This window comes from Cornus florida, unplaced genomic scaffold (genome assembly GCF_030987335.1).
Source record: "Cornus florida cultivar Cherokee Brave unplaced genomic scaffold, ASM3098733v1 CherokeeBrave_3.0.0_Hap2_Chr02, whole genome shotgun sequence".
In the NCBI taxonomy this organism is placed as follows: domain Eukaryota; kingdom Viridiplantae; phylum Streptophyta; class Magnoliopsida; order Cornales; family Cornaceae; genus Cornus; species Cornus florida.
Window position 1 is genome coordinate 60,438,619 of NW_026775572.1, and position 15,186 is coordinate 60,453,804.

A 15,186-nucleotide genomic window follows, 5' to 3' on the forward strand; every position below is an offset into this window, starting at 1 on the left:
AAAGGAAGCTCAGGCATTATTTCAAATCCCATCCGATTGTCGTCTTAACAACCTTTCCTATAAGGATGATCTTGTACAAGCTAGACCTATCAGGAAGAATGACAAAATGGGCCATTGAGTTGAGCTCGTTTGATATTACATACGAACGCAGAACGGCAATTAAAGGTCAAGCGGTAGCTGATTTCCTACTTGAATGTGACGCTGAAGACTTGGTGGAGGATTGTAGTTGTTCATTATGAAAGGTCTTTGTATATGGCTCTTCAAATCAAATGGGGGCAGGGATTAGAATCCAATTGCAAACACCAGAGGGCACCACGCTGAGCCAAGCGATCAGACTTGAGTTAATGCAACCAACAATGAGGCTGAATACGAGGCATTATTAGCTGGGCTGAAGTTGGCTAAAGAGTTGAAGATCAAGAATCTAATTGCTTATAGCGATTCACAGCTAATCATTCGACAAGTAACTGGAGAATACGGAACCAAAGACAAGACTATGGAAGCATACCAAACAGCGGTTCTGCGTGAGGCAAAAGACTTCGATCAGATCAAGTTCATTCAATTGCCGAAGGAGTATAATAAAGATGCCAATCGTTTGGCTTGTAGTGCATCCAGTTCTGGAGAAACTCTGGCTAGAGTCATCCCGGTTGACGTGTTGATCCAGCCATCCATTTTTGACGAGCAGCCCGATCTGAGTGCTCAGCAAGTTAATGTTATACCATATGAGCTGAGCTGGATTAATCCAATAATGGCTTTCATACGTGATGGTGTGCTACCCGAACAGAAAAATGAAGCAAGAAAAATCAGGTCCAACGCCGCCAAATATGCTATTATGCATGATCAGTTATACAGACGGTCCTTTTCAGGTCCATACTTGAAGTGTGTTACCCCGCAGAGGCTAGACAGATAATACAAACCATTCATGAAGGGGTATGCGGAAACCATTTAGGAGGAATATCTTTGGCACACAAAGCAATGACACAAGGGTACTTTTGGCCAAACATGGCACGGGATGCAGAAGAATTCTCTAGAAGATGCGATAAATGCCAAAGTTTCGGACCATTAATACACCAACCACCTGAAGACCTGCACGTAATGGCCACGCCATGGCCTTTGGCGCAGTGGGGGATGGATGTGGTTGGTCCTCTGCCGACCGCAAGATCGCAGAACAAGTACGTTCTGCTAATAACTAATTACTTCACCAAGTGGGTGGAGGCAGAGCCATACCCTAGTGTCACCCAAACTCAAGTAAGACGCTTCATCTGGAATAATATTATCTATCGTTTTGGTGTACCAAGGTCGATCGTCATGGATAATGGAACCAATCTCGATAACAAGCAAGTGAAGGAGCTACTAGAAGAATATGGAATTAATCAGAAGTTAGCAGCAGTCAGTCATCCCCAGGCTAATGGTCAAGCTAAGATCACAAACAGGACAATATTTTCTTGCATCAAGAAGAAACTGGAAAATGAAAAAGGAAAATGGTTAGATGAGCTTCCGAATGTCTTGTGGGCTACAAAACCACCCTAAGACGGTCGACCAGGGAGAGCCCATTCGCTATGGCATATAGAACCGAGGCAGTGATACCAGTCGAACACTTAGTTCCAACCATTAGAAGCTTGGCGTGGAATCAAGAGCAGAATGATAGGATGCTAAGGTTTAATCTTGATCTGTTGGAGGAGAAAAGGGATGCAGCTGTAATAAGGCTTGCTTCTTATCAACAGACGCTCGTAGATAGCCATAACAAGAGGATGAAGCACAGAGATTTCGCCCTTGGCGATCTAGTTCTGAAAAGGAAGGTAGGGATAGTCAAAAAGATGTTTTCCCCATGGGAAGGTCCATACAGAATTGCAGAAGTCATAGGAAAGGGGGCATACGTCCTAGAGACCATGGCAGGAAGGTTAGTTAGTAAGCCATGGAATGCTACGTCTTTGAAAAAGTACTACCAGTAGAGGTAGGTTTAATTTCAAACAATATGCTCATTTTGAATTGTATACTTGCAAGTGTACAAAATCTTCAAGTTTTATGAAAGATGTTTACTTTGCTTAAAAGTTAATTGACATCCTTCCCACTTAGCAAAGTCAGTGGCAGCTGGCACTATGAGCCGAACGCCAAACACTTGCTCAAAATAAACTAAATGCCGAGTGGCAAGTGGCGTTCTAACCGAGTGCCAAGCATTCAGCAAAGTTAATGCCAGTTGGCACTATAAGCCGAACGCCAAACACTTACTCAAAATAAACTAAATGCCGAGTGGCAAGTGGCGTTCTAGCCGAGCGCCAGGCATTCAGCAAAGTTAGGGGCAGCTGGCACTATGAGCCGAACGACAAACACTTGCTCAAAATAAACTAAATGCTGAGTGGCAAGTGGGGTTCTAGCTGAGCGCCAGGCATTCAGCAAAGTTAGTGGCAGCTGGCACTATGAGCCGAATACCAAACACTTGCTCAAAATAAACTAAATGCCGAGTGGCAAGTGACATTCTAGCCGAGCGCCAGGCATTTAGCAAAGTTAGTGGCAGCTGACACTATGAGCTGAACATCAAACACTTGCTCAAAAATGAATCAATGCTGAGTTGCAAGAGGCATTCAAGCCGAACGCCAGACACTTAACAAATGTCAGTAGCAGTAGGCACTACAAGCCGAATGCCAAACACTTATGAAAAATGTTTGAAAGGTTGAAAATTGAAAAATTGAAGAATGAAAGTTTTGCTGAAAGTAAGTCTTATTATTCCCTATTCTTTCATTACAAAATAACCTTGAAGTACATGACTTGGTGTTTTGAGGATACATGAAGGTACATCCTTAAAAAAAAAAAAAAAAAAAAAAAAAAAAAAAAAAAAAAAACCTTATGCAAACGGTTGCAGAATGCTAGTCTCATGGTCTTCTCCAGGCTGTGACTCGTTGTTCTCCCCATCATTACCCTCTGGCCCATAGTGGTCTTTTCTATTCTCAGCTGCACCATTATCCTTGGAAGGAGAGTCAAGGTGAATCACCCCCTCAGCCAGCATGAGTCTGTCAAAGGCAATTGAAGTGGAGGGCATGATAGTAATAATTGGAGGAATGTTCAGAGGATGGAAGGGTGGAACAACTCCTGAGGCTGCAACCTCTCTGCACTTGATAAAGATGTTCTCAGCAGGGTCGCAGAGTGGATTCTAGTAGTTGTTTGGTGGATGGATATCCAAAGAGGTGTCCAACTCATCCGGACCAGCACAAGAGCTAGATTCACCTTCAGGGGGAGAACGGTCAATAAAACCGTCTCTATACCCTTCAGCGTACCGAAGGGCACTGGTTCTGGTGAAGTGGGCAAGGAGAGCTCTCATACCCCCTTCAATTTTGCCAATCATATTTAGCAAAGAAAAACGTTCACTTAAGAGCTTTTCCTTTGAGTTGGCACGAGACAACCGGTCAGCAATAAGTAAATGCTGAAGGTCTCCCTTCTTAGCCTTCAATTAATCTCTTTCAGTCAGTGCAACGCTCTTCTTAATCTTCAAAACTTCAACTTCATCCTGAAGAGAGTCCTGTTCAGCCTTAAGGGTATCCCGTTCAGCTTTCAGGGCATCCCTTTCATTTTTAGATCGTCTTTCTCTATTTTTAAGGCGGTAACCCCTTTCTCTGACTCGCTCAGCTTAGACTCAAGCTCAACAACTTTGACCTCAAGGCGGCTTTCCGCTTCAACAAATCTTTTAAGGCCTGCAGAGAGAGATTTGAGCTTCTTGTTCAAAATCTCAATGGTCTTCTGAAAGGTAAACATCCCGAATAGAGTCTGCACAGAGGTATGGAGATTCTGGTCAGTCCAGCCAATAAAAAGTTAAAAGTAGAAAAGAAACATATCTCAATAAGAAGAAAAGATACCTCCATGGCAACTGCTGGGAACCACTGAAACATCTCACCAAAGGACAACTTGTTTTGAATCTCAAGATCCTTAGGAGTCCAGATACCCTTATAGAAGGAAAAGGAAGTGAGGGGGTCCTTGTACATAGAATCTGTAGGGCTAATGGTCGAGCCATCTTCACGGCTAAGTAAAGGTCCCCATGGAAGAACGGATGGTGTTGGACCAGAGGTTCTGGCAGACTCACCCTCTGGAATGAAAAACCAAGCTGGGGGAAAAGGTTCAGTAATCCTGAAAGAAGCCATCCTGGTCCTCCGGGCAGGTGGGACGTCACTCTGGTCACGACCGCCCTCAGGCATTGGCCTTTTTCCCAAACTTTTCTCTGACAGACCAACACTAACCGGCCCTCCATTGCTCTGAGAACCTCCAGCATCCTAAGTGCTCTCCAAAGAAGTGTCAGACAGAATATTTGAAGGCACAATGATGGGAGCAGCAGGATGGGCTTCAGCGGAATGATCCACAACAAGGTTCTTAGCATGGGTGAGCACAGATGGCCCAACAGCAGAATGATCTGTGACTGGAGTCACAACTGGAGCAGTCATGACTTGTTCTGGGGCAGAGACAGTAGAGGTGGATGATGTGGTGACAGGCGTAGAGGAAGATATGGTAACAGGAGCAGTAGAAGGGATGGGAGCAGAGCGATTCCTCCTGCTGAAAGATGGAATCTGAATGCTCTCCATTGTAGACCCTAGGAGAAAGATGTCAGAGAGATCGTCAGAAGTAAGTAAGTCTGTAGCTGAAGGGACGTTGTTCAGCACACTTTCTTGTAAGACATCTAGCCTGGCCCTGCAAACGCTATAAACCAGTTTGTCATGAGGAATTTGAAGGCATCTATAAAGAAAAGTACAAAAATGGGGAAGGCAATTTTCACAATGGCATTCAATGGGATGTGTTTTCAGTTTTTTATAACTAGAAACAGAGCATACTCCAAAGGAGGAAGGGATAGAGAAAGATTGACTGAACGGAGTCCGCCAATTCCCACTAACCCCAATCAAGTTTTGTTTCCAACCTTTCTCAAACGAGTTCTTATCTATGCAAATCGACCGTTTGTCAATAGGAAAGAAGTGATAGTACAGATCACTTTGTTTGATTTTGTTAATTCTGTAGCAGAGGAGAAGGTCGATGATGTCAAGGTTGAGACCCCTATCACGGTTCAAGAGTAGAAGGACTAAAATTACCCTAAAGAAGTTAGGGTTAACCTGCAGAGGGAAGAGCCCCAATTTGCTGAAAACGTAACAAAAGAATGGGTGTAAGGGGAACCTAATGACGTTTAAAATGGATGGCAGAAAATAAAACCTTCCCAGGAAGGCGACTTTCACCAGATCTCCCATCTAAGTTTGTTGGGTAGATCCTAAGAGAAACATCATTGGGAATGTTGTTCTTGAAGCGAATGGCGTTCAGACTTGGGGGAGCCATGGAGAAGAGGAGGAATCTATGGTAGTAAAGTTTTCTTTTTCAAAAAAGGTAGTAAAAAAAAAACTGACCTTGAGAGTTTGTGAAGTACACAGCAACAGCACAATAGCCAAAGACGCGAAGGAAAAATTCGTCGGAGAAATTGAAGAAAGATCGCTGGAAAGTGTAGGAATGTGACGGACGAAACTCAGGAGGATGACAACGGAGAATAAAAGTAGGATATGTTAAAAGAAGATAAAGGTTGAGAGGATTAGGGTTTTTAAAGAGAAGAAATGGAGGCAACACAGAATTCAAAAGGTTAAGGCAAAAGCGGCACAGCAGATCTCGAAGTCTGGGTCCTTATGCTAGCAATTCGATTCCTCGTGTCATCGCTCCGAGCCGTCAGACCAAGATTGTGTCTTTTCAATAATCTCACCCTAATTAATGAAGGGAGAGATTATTGGGGGCAGATGAAGACACCAGAAATGATTTGGGCTTGGTATGATTCATATTGCTAAGAACGGGTTGGGTGTGGATAGCCAGGATGGAGCAAGTCTCCGCTGAATGGGCCCAGATCCAAGAAGTCATTGCGGAAGCCCAGTTATGAAGAAAGAAGTCGAGCCCAGACGAAAGAGAATAAATTAGGACCAGCCCAGGGGTGGTTATAACCGTTTATAAATGGAGGGAATTAAGAGGGAAAAGCGGTTAAAAAATCATTGGGAGTATAAAGTTTCTCTCTCCACAATTGGAGAAAATTCTTTGTACTTTCACTACTCCCTTGTTTTTTTTTTTTCGTTTATATTTCTTTTTTTAAGCACATCCACGTAAGCATTTAATATAATCAAATTTAATCCAATATGTGATATATAAAACAGTACGTTAGGCTAAAAAAAAAAAAAAAAACTCATCAATTTCATTTCGTCACTAATACAACAAAATAAGATGTTTATCAAAAAATCAACTCCGCAACCATTCTATCTCAATGAGTCAAATAAATTGTTTTACTTAAAATTCCAAGTCACAATAGCCTCTTGAATGAAATTTGTGATGGAACAAAATCTGTCACATATTTATCTTGAATCTCATGCATGAACGGTAAACACATCATTTGTAATAACATGAATAATAAACAAATAATTTAATTTTTTTTTTTTTTTTTTTTCACATTGTTAAGGATATAAAATGAGCTAAATGACAAACTGAATTCTATTAAAAGGGTTTCGCTTTTATATGCAAGTTCACCTATTATCCTAATTTAATTTATGGAAGGAAAAAAAAATGGGGAGATTTGTTTTCTTTATTTGGATCTACTATGAACATATTTGATAATTCGCTATTAATTCAATAAAAAAAAATATTAAAACTCATCCTCTTGAAAAAATTAGAATCACAAAACGGACATTTAATTTGAAAGGAGGGTAATATTTTTTAACGTCTTGAAAAAGTTCAAGCTCCTGAATTTCTAACTTCTTGCCATCTATCCTTTTCTTGGGTTCATCATTTAACATTTATAGTAGTACTATTTTCTTAAAAGGAATACATACCAAAATGTTTGCTCTATCGACCACATTCTGCACACACATTTGGAGGTTTAGTGACAAAACTTAGTGAAATTCAACCATAATACAAAATTGGCACCAAAAGTCACTAAAATATATTATACATAAACACTGATTTATATGCATATACATCATTTTTTTTTTATAAACATATTTGTACATTTGTTCTTGAATTTAATATGTGTATTATTAACCTCGTAACATTACTTTTATATTTTCTTTTTCTTTTTTTAATTAGGAATTTTATTTAATCATTCTTTATTTTTATACAATTTTGCTTTTTGGAGTCGGATCATGTAATGTCTTATCTTCATGAGTCAGATATTGCGGGTAAAAAAAAAACACAAAACACAATTAGATTACAAGTTTATCCATTTACCTACCACTTAGATATATTTATTGTATACTACACATTTCCATATTATTATTTCTTACTTGGAAAATGATAATTTTGACGACGCTTTGATACAGATAGAAAAACCTACTTTAACGTGGTAATACACGAATGATTGTTCTAAATCTCTCTCATCGCATATTAAATGTACTACATTTTTTAGACAAAAATACCCTTTTAGTTTCTCTCGTTTTCTTCGCCATATATATATATACACCTTTTCTCCTTTGCATATTTGACATTCCTCCATTTTTATTTTTTATTTTTTTGCGGTCAATAAAAAAGTTTCAGTCAACCAAATTTGTTTCTCTCTATTCTCTTCAACTACAATTTTATATGTTTTTCATCACCAAGAAAAAAATAAATAAATAAAAGAAAATAGAACATTTTGAAGATGTGTTTTATGGATTTTAACAAAATTTATGGTAGTAGGTTTTAATTGAATTTAAGGGAGGAAATAAGGATGAAAGTACTTATTATGAAAATATGTTTCGGCAATCAATCTTTTCTGGAAAACATTAATGGCGTTGTGTGATTTGAAGATATTATGAAATTTGTTAAAGAAGGTGAAGATTGATTGAGTTGGAGAAGGTGAGGATTGCTCTAAGATGAGTTTCGATAGAAAGAGGAAAGATGGTAATTGGTTGGGGGAAAGAAAAGGGTGAGATTAGAAATAAGAGGATATGTTAGTCCTAAAAGTTTTATGTATTTAATGTGCCCTACAAAAGGAATGTCATATCATTAGTCGGTTATGAATCGAGGTAAATAAGTCGGGTGAAATAGCAATACTCTTCTTGATTACTTATTCATAGCTCGATCACCTGCTCACAACCTTCTCCGATATATAGATGCTATTGTATTGTTTATAATGCAATTTAATATACAATTCTTCTATTTCTAACATGATATCTGAGTCTTTTGATTAATAGTAAACAATCTTATCAATTTATCATAGTCACGACCAAAGTTGGTATAATCAACCCCCTCCTCGACAGCAATCAACCTTCAAACTTACACTTCCGTTATGCGCGACCAGCTTCCAATACGCTCTGCAAATCATTGCGCCGCGCTTCAACTAGCTGGATCGTCAAATCTCTATCATTGCGCCGCCAGGTGTCATCAGTGGTAATCAATGTGCCTCAGTGTGCCATAACGTGTCAACTCACTCCACTTCCATGGGCCTTAAGTGATCTTCATGCTCCACCACCGCTTTGATGATCCCGTCTCCAAACTCGACCCTAACTTCCCACTCACATAACTTTAACGCATAATTAATATGATACGCAGATTACACAAATAAATACACAGATTACAAAAATATAAAAAGGCAGTAGGGTAATAATAATATTCATAATAAAATGAAGTAATGGAACAGATAATTAACTATTGAATTCTGACATCACATACGTTTAAGAAGACTTTTCTCATGAATGAGAGCATCCACACCTGTAAAGAAAGCTACTTTAACGGATGATAAAATGCTGATCACATGCTTTTGCACTGTGGTAACTTTCAACGTAAAATATTTCACACAACTTTTCAACTGCAAGGTGCATGCATGCAAAGTGTCCATTCCATTACTGACCTAAAAAACTCTTCTATATAAACCCATGCAACTGATCAAAACAATACACTATCCAGAGAGAAAATCAATAGATTTTATATATACATATATATATATCATACATACAGTACAGAGAGCTAGAGAGAGAGATGGCAATGTTCATGAAAGTTTTGGCTATCTTTGTGATTGCTGGAACTATAGTTCTGGACAACAGCAACAGCATGGTGTTGGGACAGTGTCATGGTGACATGCAGGGACTGGTAGAGCAATGCTCCAGATTTGTGCAGAAGCCTGGGCCGACCGTTGATCCGTCCAAGGCATGTTGCGAGGTGGTGCAGACACTAGACTTCCCTTGCGTGTGCAAGAACATCACCCAGGATGTGGAGAATATTATTAGCATGGAAAAAGCAGTGTATGTCGTGGGCTTCTGTGGCAAACCACTCCCTCATGGATCCAAATGTGGCAGTAAGAAAACACATTCTCTCTTCACTTAATTCTAAGTTTGGTTTGTTAGAATCAGTATATAAGAGTGTGTGTGTGTGGGGCAGTAAGAAAACACATTCTCTCTTCTCTTCGCTTAATTTTAAGTGTGTGTGTTGTGTGTGTGTGTGTGTGTTGTTTCACAATTTAGTACAGTATATATATAACTCTTTTGGTTGTAATTTGCTGTCTATGTGCAGGTTACACAGTTCCATGAGTTAAAAGAAGAGAGGGTATATTCCATATATGTAATGCAAAGTTGTATCTGAAACTACTATATATGATCAATAAAGTGGAATAGCTTCAGGCCTTAGGCTATATATATCTCCTAATCTAAAGTATTATGTACTGATCTACTATGGTATGGAATTCTTCTGTTTCTTCTCTCTATTTATTTCTTATTTTCCCCTCCCCTCAGGTTAAATTTACTTTAGCATATGAGATATAACTTTATCTATTACATCAACATGAATTACAAATGTCCTTGCTGGCTTTTGTAATCCAGAATATATGGTAAGCAGTCTTAAAATCCAAACAACCTATAATATATCAATGCAACATTAGCTAAGTTAGCAGAACATCATTCATGCTATAGTATGGCAATGTGAGAGGATTGTATAAAAATTGCTTGAATTTCCGAGAAAAAAAAAATGTGAGGGGATCAAGAAATTCAAGAAATCTATATGATAATTGCTAGACATAATGAATTTTTTTTTTTTTTTTTTTTTTTTTTTTTTTTTTTTTTTTTCGGATCAAGAAACCCTTTACCATGCCCATGCCAGAAATGAAATCATGGATGGATGAAATTAACAATTACATACTTTGCAACTTTATCAATTTAAGCATACATATTTTTCAACGTCGTCATCATCATCATCATGTATATGTGTATAATTTCAAGAAAACAAATCATCACATGGCATGCTCTTTAAACAACTTGCAACCAAACATACATATATACAACCAACATCATCTTTGAACATATTTTCATCACATAAACACATACTCAACATCTTCACTTCAAGATTTATCATTATAAGCATGTTTAAGCAAGAAATTAAGTAAGAAAACTCAACAAAAGTCAAAACTTAATGATTTAGACACCCCTACCTCAAAATGCACCTAAAAGCATCACGGCAGGAAAGTCAACGCCGGTCAACTCCGGTCAATGAAAAACTATTCGTTGGGGTTGTAGCTGATGCCAAGGAGATCATATTGTCCCAAAGAAGCGACTCCAAAATCCGATTCGAAATAGACCAAAACCTCCCTTGAAGTTCTAGATCTAAAACTTTCAAAAATTCCAAAAATATTCAATACTCAACTATAAATTGAACTCTTAGACTGTGTAGTAGATAGTAACGAGGGAGCATTTTTCGTCAAGGAACCGAGCCAGGAAACCAACCTAATCGGCTGGAAAATGGAAGAAAAGTTTTGAAGCTTTAAAAGAAATAAAAATATAAAGTTTTGGGAGAGAGAGATATAGAGATGCCGTCTGGGAGAGGGAGAGATAGCAGAAGAATTAGGAGAATTTTATAATTTTGGTCATATATATCCAACCCGATCGGCCGTAAAATGGAAGAAAATTTTTGAAGCTTAAAAAAAAATTAAATATATATTTTCTTAAACACCCAAGAATTGATGAAAATAATAAACTTACAAGGACAAAATATTAATAACAGAAAGTAAATCACCAAAATACAGAAAGATAAAAGACAGAATAGACAGAATATAATATTTGAAACTTGAAACTTACAACTTTGATAACTTGGTAATCTTTTATTGCAAACTTGTTCTGAGCGGAGCTCCTTGGAGAATAAAAATTAAAAATTACAATTTGATTGAATAATTGAAATGAAACTGAGAGACAGAGTTTAAACTTTGCATCTGAACTTTGTTCTAGTTTGCCCTGGAATAGCTTGAGAAGCTACTATTTATAGGACTACGGGGAGCCTTGGATTCCTTCAAAATGAGGTGAGTGCAAGTTGCTGCTGCTCACTACCATGTGCACTGGACGAAGTGATTGAAAGGTTGCTTCTCACTACCATGTGCACTGAAAGGAAAACTATTGCTTGCCATGCACATTGAAAGTAGCCTTGGATTCCTTTTTTGATAATGTGATTTGAAACTGTTGTCTGCCATGAGCACCAAAAGGAGTTAGAAGGCTGGCATTGGAGAACTGGAATCTAAATTTTTTACTGTGGAACGTACTTTTGCCTTATTTAATTATTTATTTATTTGTTGTAGCCATGTCTTCGCATAAACCGATCAAATTTCTTGTACCACTGTCTCAGGGCTTGTTTCAAACCGTACAAGCTTTTCTTCAACTTACACACAAGTTTCTCCATTCCTTTTACTGAGAAACCCTCCGGTTGCGGTTGCTACTTGTAAATCTCCTCCTCTAGGTCTACGTGGAGAAAAGCAGTTTTGACATCTAACTGCTCTAGGTGCAAACCCTCTGCTGCAACAATGATGAGAACTAACCGAATGATAGTTAGTTTCATAACCGGTGAAAAAATGTCGGTGTAGTCAATCCCTTCCTTCTGCTGAAAGCCTTTGACCACCAATCTTACCTTGTATCACTTGTTGTGAAGAAATTTCTTTTTTGTTGGTGACTTGGCAAGTTCCCATGTTTTGTTAGAGATAAGGGACTCTATATCATCTTCCATTGCAAGCTCTCACTTGTTAGCATCTTCAACCTGACATGCACGCTTCGGCATAGCATTTAGGCTCACCACTATCTGTGAGCAACATATAATCCAAATACTTTCGATTTGGAATAGGTTCTCGTGGGGACATTCAAAGGTTGGGTATTGGGGTTGGACTTCGCGATGTACTCTGATCAATGAGTTCCTACTATGAACTCTCATCTATCTGATCATCATCATCTTTTGAATCATCATCCAACTTAACATAATCAGGGCTACTCTATACAGGACTAGTTGACTGTGCGGTATCTCTATCCTTGTACATTACCTTCTCATTAAAAATCACATCTCTACTTCTGATAATTTTTTTGTTCTAGTAATCTCATAGTCGATAACCAAGTTCATCTCCACCATAACCAATGAAGATGCATTTTAGTGACTTGGGGTCGAGCTTTCCCCTAGCATGGTCACTAATATGCGCATATGCTATATAGCTAAAAACTTTCAACCACGAAAGATTTACCTCATTGCCGCTCCATACCTCATCTGGTATCCGAAGCTCTAATGGAACCAACGGTCCACGATTAATCAGGTAGGTTACTGTGTTGACTGCTTCTGCCCAGAACTAGATATAATGTTTGGTATAGGGTGGACACCATGCCTCCCAAGACAAGAAAAAATTCCTAAGTTGCAGATATAAAACTCCACAAAACCAAAGATGCTTATGCATAATCATCCTTTTCCCAAACTCCCCTTAAATTAAGCTGGTACGACAAAGTCCAACTTGAAGAAGCAGCAAATTCAATAAAACACTCTCTTATAGATACCAACCAATTTTCAGCCCTTTCAAAAATACCCCAACATGTCATTGACACATGTCTAGTTCAATATGATCCCATCCAATCTTACTTACAGTCCCAACAGCCAGTTTTTCCTCCTTTACAAAAAGATACCAACCAACAAATTTTCAGCCCTTTCAAAAATACCCCAACATGTCATTGACACATGTCCAGTTAAATATGATCCCATCCAATCTTATTTACAGTCTCAACAACCAATTTTTCCTCCTTTACAAAAAAATGTAATACCCCGATATTTTAAAGGATTTTTAATTGGGATTAATTAGTTTTATTTTATTTTTAAATGATTTGTTTGATTGAATTGAGGTTAATTGCTTTTATTGTATTTTTAAATAATTTTTTTTATTTAATTGAGTGCTTAGATTAATTGTCTTATTTTAATTAAATTATATTTAGTGATTGATATGATGATTGTTTTGTGTGTGTTTGATTATTGATTGAATTATTAGTGTGTTAATTTTATTAGTATAGTGCGACTTGGTTGTAATTTATTGTTTTGTTTATGTGCTTAGTGTAATTAGTTATTTTAATTTAAGTGTTCATTTAATTATTTGATCTATTTAAATTAATTGGTTTGGGCTTAAGAGGAGTTTAATCAAATGATATGGTCTTGGGCTTGGATGAAGCCATGTTAGGTTAATTAATAAAGGCCCATGGTTATGTGATTATTTAAATTATCATTTTTGTATAATTATAAATATATATATATACAATTATATATATATAAATATAATTAATTAATAAGTATTATGGAAGGACATATATATATATGATATAATTAACCAATGGGTTAGTTATGGAAGGTATATATATGTATATGTAATATAATATATGTTTATATATATATTATTTGAAGATTATTATTTTATTTGAGAGTCTTAGTTGGAATATGATTTGGATTTTAATGTGTATAAATATACACATAAGGCTTTAAGGTTAAAAGTTTACACGTTACAAAAATAAGAGAGAGAGAGAGAGAAAAGGAAAAGGCCGACAAAGAGGATCTCGGGATTGGAAGAGATATTCAAAACTTGAAGTGTCGGTTTCGTTTCGAAACCTTCAGGTGAGTTCTTCTCTAACTTTCCTTTTAGAACTCATAAGAATTTTACCTTGATTATCAAGGCTTTAAATTTAATTTATTAATTTAAATCATGGTTAGAACGATTTTAATCAAAGGTATTAAGTTAATTTTGTTTGATTAAATTAAGATTAAATCGTAGTACTAAAAGCATGATTTATTATTATTTTATTTTTTAGAATTGTTGGATTTTAATTATAAATATAGGTTATATATATTTAAATCAACTGTTATGCTTGATCTGTGACCCAATAAGGTTATTTAGGGTTTATACAATTTTTGAAAATTTTCTATAATTTTCTAGAATTTTCTACTATTCTTCTATAATTTTTAGGAATTTGTTAGATTTAATTTCATATATTTATTTGGTAATTATATATATATATATATAAAGTTATATATATTTGTATAACGCTTTGGTAGAAATCGACGCCTCATTAAGGGATGTGATCCTGTGTGGCCCGGCATACCAACTTTCAGTGCGCCTATATCAGGACCATATAATGTCCTGATTTATCAGAGTAGGATTCTGTGTTTGCATGTGCATAGGAGTAGGGTAAATATGCAGATCTGGCCCTTGGTTTATTTTAGTATAAATGAGTTGATCCAGTGTAGTGGAGATGCATGGAAATTAAGTGCGCATTAGATCTGGACCATGTAGTAGGTCTAGTCAACCAAATAATAATCCGGTGTGGTGCGGCACATGAAAAACATGGTATGCACTCAAATAATGGCTGATGGATTAAATGATGAGGAGCGGATGATCCAGCATATCACGGCGCATGAAGATCTGGTGTGCGCATGCATCTGGACCATTGACTTGTTTTAATCAACATAGAAATGATTCGGTGTGGTCGCGCTCACAATAGCGATTGAGCTCAATCTATTATTTTGCATGGTTGTGACATATAATTTAAACAGTCATAACTTAGTCATCTTAAATCGAAATTGGGTCATTCTTGAGCTCAAATTTAAGGATTTTTCATCCTCTTTCCAATGGTACCAATTTCATTATCAGATTTCCATCATACTAAAAGATATATACATTTTAGTAAGAATGTGTCGAAAAATTATTTAAACCGATATGGAGTATTTATAGGAAACCATTTATGTCGATATTTAATAACATTTATTTTGTGTAAATATCCTTAATTAATAGTTTGGTGATGGAAGGAGTTATATATATATATATATATGTGTGTGTGTGTGTGTGCATATAATTTAATTAATTTATGTTTAGGATGGAAGAAAATATAGGTATATATATATATATTGATTAATATGTATATATATATATGATTTAAATAATCAAGTATTATTAAGGAAGATGTT

General features: G+C 36.8%; 1 protein-coding gene across 1 annotated transcript; it reads left to right on the forward strand.

Moving 5' to 3' along the window:
- Nucleotides 1-8,940: 8,940 nt before the first annotated feature.
- LOC132296299 (uncharacterized) lies at nucleotides 8,941-9,488 on the forward strand. Its single transcript, XM_059794509.1, has 2 exons — nucleotides 8,941-9,256; nucleotides 9,472-9,488. Exons 1-2 carry the CDS (start codon nucleotides 8,941-8,943, stop codon nucleotides 9,486-9,488), a joined length of 333 nt encoding a protein of 110 aa, XP_059650492.1.
- Nucleotides 9,489-15,186: the final 5,698 nt, after the last annotated feature.